Below are 6204 nucleotides of genomic sequence, written 5' to 3' on the forward strand. Positions count from 1 at the left end.
TTGATTATGTGTTGTTTAGGATAGCTTGCTCCCTGTGCAAGTTAGGTTAGGGTTAGAAACCTCAACATATGGATCGTATGCATGACAACTTCTAGGCTCGAGTCGTAGTCTCCCTAGTAGCTTGTTATCTCCCTAGTCTCTGGTTAGGATAGAAGTTCTTTCCCTGTTAAGGGGAACTACGTCGCCCTGATCCTCATACCAGATGAGGTACGTAGGCAGGAGATGAGCTGATCTCTCCGGGCGCCCTTTTTCTTTTTCAACCCTCTTGTTTGTGTTGGGAGTCTGACATAAGTCCAGCGATTGGCAGTCGGTTTCCTGTTTGTTTGCTTGTTGGAGTCTGATGTAAGTCCAGCGATTGGCAGTCGGTTTCCTGCGCGTGTTGTTTGTTTGGAGTCTGACGTAAGCCCAACGATTGGCAGTCGGTTTCCCGTGTTGAGTTTTTGGTTTAGAGTCTGACATAAGTCCAGCGATTGGCAGTCGGTTTCCTATGTGTGTTTGTCTGTTGGAGTCTGACATAAGTCCAGCGATTGGCAGTCGGTTTCCTGTTTGTGTTCTGTTTGGCGTGCGTTAGCCGAGCTACGAGTGCTCTGATTCTTTCTCTGGTTAGAGAAGATACTTATGCATATGATGCGACATCCTAGCGAGCACGTTTCCCCTATCCCCGAACTACGTCGACTCTGATGTTTGTGTCTGACAAACTACGTAGGCCAGGATGCGATATTCTGCCGAGTCCCCTTCTTCCGTCTTTCACCTGTGTTCTATTCCAGTTTTCTGCAGTGTTTGAGCAGTTTCTTTAGCAACTTTTTTCTATTCTTTCTGAGCGTGGATCCCGTCGAGTACGACGGATGCGTAGGGGTGCTAATACCTTCCCTTCGCATAACCGACTCCCGATCCTATCTATCTCTGGTCGTGAGACCATTCCTTTCCAGGTTTACTTCGAGCGTTTCCTTTCCCTCCTTTGGGATAAATAACGCACGGTGGCGGCTCTGTGTCTTTTCCCGCCGGTTTTTCACGTAATGCGATAGATGGTACATATGAAATTGGCATGAATGTATGCAAATGAACTTTAGGCCAAGGGCCGAATGAAAAATGAAAAATTTTCGGGACCAAAATCGGGTTATGACACTAAGAAACCCTAAAGATCATAAAGAGGAGAAGATGATGGAAATCTATGGCACGAAAACTTATAGGCTCGAGTACGAACTTGAAAATGTAAGAAACTAAGCCAGTAAGTAGAAATTCTCGGATAACTGGCCAACTTCACACCAAAAGAATCTTCAGAGAAAAAACAAGGAAGGGATAAGAGCTTCTCAAGGAAGTCAATATGCAGTGAAAAAAGTAAAATCCCTTCAAAAATCTAGTATATATCCTCAGATGATTCAAGGTTGCACGATCATTCCCAACTATCAACGATTGAGATTCCCTATGACTATTAGATTGACGTCCTAACATCCCTCGTCTAATCATATGGGCGACTAGAAAAGATATATGGCATGTGTTAGTCATTGACAACCTTCTAAAACGTCACACATCAGCGTTATCCCAATGTCACTCCTTTCCGAGAAACATTGATATCTCATCAGACCTCTCCTATTATAACCATTGTGAACACACAAGATAACTATTGCAAAACCTTTACCCTTTATAACATAAGACAAGGGCGTGAGGCAACTGTTCTTGGTCGTCACCAAGGCCCAATAGAACGCAAAGCTCAATATTGGAAGAAGATGGAACCAGATGAAAACATGAAAGATATTGTGGAAAAAATACTCCTTCAAAGAATCCATCTTCCGCTTCCTGGTCAATCCTACGACTATTCGCATTCCACACTCGCCTTCATATTTCAATTATCAACAAACTATCATATAAAAGATAATGCGACATTTCACTATTCATTTGCATCACCGATTTAAACATTAATGTACTAACCTTACCAATTAATTTCATCGAATATAGATCCACTCCGACACAATCATCAAATATATATATCCCATCAAATACATGGGAAAATATATACTCCTAACAACTATGCTATGATGACATCATTTTAGGTGTATGCCATTTACACTGTATATATACACTTGCTTTAATTTGACACAGATTTCAAAATGAGATAAAAAATTATTCAAAAATAATGAACATATATTTGTGGTAGAAATTACGATGTAATAAGTGTATCATTTAATGTCATGATATCATTTCTCATACTCCTAAATACATAACATAAGCTCTTGGAATACTAAATCTATATTTAAAGTTATTAATGGCGGTTAAGAGTTCTGTCTCTAATGAAACGGGCCCACAATTTTCACTTCCTTTTTCCTCTCCCTTTACTCTTTTTCTTCTCCCTTTTCCCTTTCTTCTCTTACAACCACACAACAAAACAACACTCCTTTCACTCTAAATCCCACTCTTTCCGTTTCATCCATCAACAAAAACTTACTCTCTTTTCTTCCATCAATTACATTCTTCTTCTTCTTCCTCTTTCTCATTTCAATTTCCCATCTCCACAATCCCATTCTGAATGCTTTAACCAAAATGGGTCACTTCCATTTGGCTTTTAGTTTCTCTCTTCTGCTCCTCCTCGCAAATGTCTCAGCTGCACCACCATTACCCTCCACCATCTCACCTGCAAGTAAGTCATTCATTCGTATACCCAATTATCTATCTTTTGCCTTTTTAAACTCAAAGTTTGTTTCTTTCTTTAGAGATTGTGAATGGGTTTCTCTCAAATGCTGTTCCTGCTTTCACAAAATGGGTTTTCTCTCTCAAACCAACCCCCAAAAAAGGTACAGATCTATCTCTATCTATCCATTTTTTGTTGTTGTTTTGATTGTGATGTGGAATTGGACTGTTGAATTGCAGCGATTCCTGGGAAGTCAATGATGAAATTCGAGAGTGGGTACAGTGTGGAAACTGTGTTTGATGGAAGCAAGCTTGGAATTGAGCCTTATGCTGTTGAGGTCTTGTCTAATGGAGAGCTTCTGGTTCTGGATTCGGCTAATAGTAACATTTATAAGATTTCATCTTCACTTTCTTTGTGTAAGTGTCACAATGTTGTAGCTTAACCTTATGATTATCTCACTTATTGCGATGATGGCATTGTAATGTACTCTGGAAAAAGGCGTGTCTGTGTCGGTCAACACTTGTGATTTGGTTTAATTTATTCATTTTTCAAATTATTACCGGTGTCATGTTACCAATATCTGTGTTTCATAGCTTGAAACCATTGGCATGTGAATGTTTTCTTCACTTCAAAAATAACATTTACATTACTAATCTTCAGATAGCAGACCAAAACTAGTAACAGGATCCGCGGAAGGATATTCGGGACATGTTGATGGAAGATTAAGAGAGGCTAGGATGAACCACCCAAAGGGGATTACAGTTGATGACCGAGGAAATATCTATGTTGCAGATATTATGAATATGGCAATTAGGAAAATTAGCGATTCAGGTTAGCTTTGTGTTATACTTTGATTAATCTTATGGAAACAGCTTATGACATGTCTATAAGTTGTTTCCAACTTATTTTCATAAGTTCTCCAAGATAGCTTATGAAAACGGCTATAGCTTGTATGAAAATAATTTGACATTATTTTATGTTTTGTTATAGAAGTAGCTTATACATAAGCTTTTATATGAGAAGCGCTTATGCTATAGATCTTCAGTAAACTGGTTATCTAAACATTGCATTGATTTGATTATAAAACTGTTCTACTTCTGACATTTGAGTTTGAGCTAGAACATTTTATTGAATTAAGATATCTGTTTTCAGGTGTCACAACAATTGCGGGAGGAAAATTAAGCCGTGGAGGTGGCCATGTGGATGGACCAAGTGAAGAGGCGAAATTCTCTAATGACTTTGATGTGGTTTATGTTGGAAGTAGTTGTTCCCTACTTGTTATTGACAGGGGAAACCAAGCCATTCGGGAGATCCAACTGCGCTTTGATGATTGTGCTTATCAATACGAAAGTGGATTTCCACTTGGTAAACTGAATCAATTCAGAGCCTATCTTTAGACTCTTTTTTACTTACAAATTAACAATGTATTTGTCTTTCAATTTGTAGGAATTGCAATGCTTGTTGGAGCTGGTTTCTTTGGTTATATGCTGGCATTGCTGCAGCGTCGACTAAGTACAATTGTCGCATCTCAAGATATGACTCATGTGAGTGTTTGTCTTGTCTTCTGCTTTCTGATTCATTATATTATATTAAATAAGATAAAGTCTATGTAGCACTGACACTTCAAATCAATGGTTTGTCTGGTGGCCGACACGGACACTAAACCACATTTGGTTACATTCAATTACTTTTGTTTTTAAAAATCATTACCGGTGTGCATGTATGTGTCCTGTGTCCGTGTATGTGATTGATAGAAAAATTCAGCCAATAACTGTTTTTATGCTTATGTAGGCTGAGGGCCAAGTAATGTCCGGCGATTCATCGAGTCCGTACCAAAAGCCGTTGAAATATGTCAGGCCTCCTTTGATTCCATCTGAAGATGAATCTTATAAGCAAGAAGAAGGTCTCTTTGGATCCATTGGGAAGCTTCTTACCAATGCCGGGGCATCAGTAGTGGAAATAATGGGTTTCAAGAAAAAACCGCAAAGCTATGAATTTCAAAGCCAACCCTTATTTCATCAACCTGAAAAGCAAGTAAACGGTTGGCCTGTGCAAGAAAGTTTTGTAATTCCAAACGAAGACGAGCCCCCTTCTATTGACCCGAGAACTCCAACCCCTAAGAAAACATATCCTTTCATGTCCAAAGATGCTGAAAAAATGCAACAACTCTGGCAAGGTCGAGCTTTCTATAATGGATGGGACGGAGATCTTCAGCAGCAGCAGCAACAACAACAACAACAAAAACATCTCTATAGCGGATGGGAAGGTGGCGATCTACAGCATCATCAACAACAACAACAAAAGCATCTGTACAATGGATGGGATGGAGATCTTCAGCAGCAACAACTGCAAAAACATCATTATCGTCATCAGTATCATTCATCGGTCTCTCACACTTACTATGAGCAAAGTCGCGAAGAAACCAATGAGATAGTATTTGGTGCAGTGCAGGAACAGGATAAGGAGTCCGCGGTTATCAAGCCTTTAGATTATGGCGATTCTCTCTATCATCACCACAATATGCGGTCTCGAATAAGTTCCATTGGTTATATCCAGAAGTACTGAGTGTATATACAATAAAAATGTTTGCAGCAATGAATCTCCAATAGAGGAGGGTGAAATCAAGTACAGAAATTATAATGATTTCTTTTTAATAGCAGGATCTCATCTCATTAAGGAGAAGTTGGTCATCAGAAAATTGATAGTTCGTTCGGTTTTGCGAAATTTCCGGCCGGTCAATAGCTCTGGTGTGAAAACAAATTGAACATTGAGCAAATTTTAAGGGCAAGATCAAGAAATTTTGGCATGATATTTATTTTCTTTTGATGATCATGTTTAAATATTTAGTAGTAAATCATATACCATATAAAAACTAAAATGCTTCTTGGGAAATTTTTCTTCCTCCATTTAGAAGTATAATAACTATCATTACATTTATGTGATATGTACTTGTTATATTGGTGCTTAGTACCATTCAAACATCTATTGGTTGTTATAACTCTATTACCTCTTGGAGCATGTTAGTATTTTTCATCATCACAAAATTGGCTTCTAAATTGTAAGGTGGGAATTTTCATCCATTTGTAACTATTATTGTTTACATTATATCCTTTTTAATGTGGACCTCTTACTAGTTTTATTTACCTTTTGCATTTATATTTCTTTTGCAATTAATTTCGACAAACTTGGTTGTTGAAAATTTTATTTTAGTAAAGATAGTTAAAAGCTAGATTATTAATTGAATTTCTTGATGTGAATTCTTGAAGTTCTTCATCTAGAGGAATAACTATAAGAGAAAAAAGAAGAAAATGGAAAGGCTAACAAATTCAATTGATTGAAATTGGAAATTGAATTGAATTCTCCTTAGTTACAAGATGCTATAAATCGCATGTAAGCATTCTAACTATAACAACCAAAGCTAACCATCTGTATCAACATGTGATAGTCAAGTTACTTGGATTGCAAGATAGATACAAGTTTAGAAGAAATTTTAATTTCGAAAAAGATAATAAATTGAAACAAATTTAAGTGTCAGTATATGTTTGTATGTGCGTGTGATACTATTTTATTATGGTCGA

General features: G+C 37.7%; 1 protein-coding gene across 1 annotated transcript; it reads left to right on the forward strand.

The window, feature by feature from the left end:
* Window positions 1-2287: 2287 nt before the first annotated feature.
* On the forward strand, window positions 2288-5769 carry LOC127119339 (uncharacterized). Its single transcript, XM_051049561.1, has 7 exons — window positions 2288-2635; window positions 2709-2789; window positions 2866-3042; window positions 3287-3457; window positions 3779-3991; window positions 4073-4170; window positions 4418-5769. The coding sequence occupies exons 1-7, from the start codon at window positions 2539-2541 to the stop codon at window positions 5189-5191; spliced, it is 1611 nt and encodes a 536-aa protein (XP_050905518.1). The 5' UTR covers window positions 2288-2538; the 3' UTR covers window positions 5192-5769.
* Window positions 5770-6204: the final 435 nt, after the last annotated feature.

Source organism: Lathyrus oleraceus, chromosome 2 (genome assembly GCF_024323335.1).
Source record: "Lathyrus oleraceus cultivar Zhongwan6 chromosome 2, CAAS_Psat_ZW6_1.0, whole genome shotgun sequence".
NCBI lineage: Eukaryota > Viridiplantae > Streptophyta > Magnoliopsida > Fabales > Fabaceae > Lathyrus > Lathyrus oleraceus.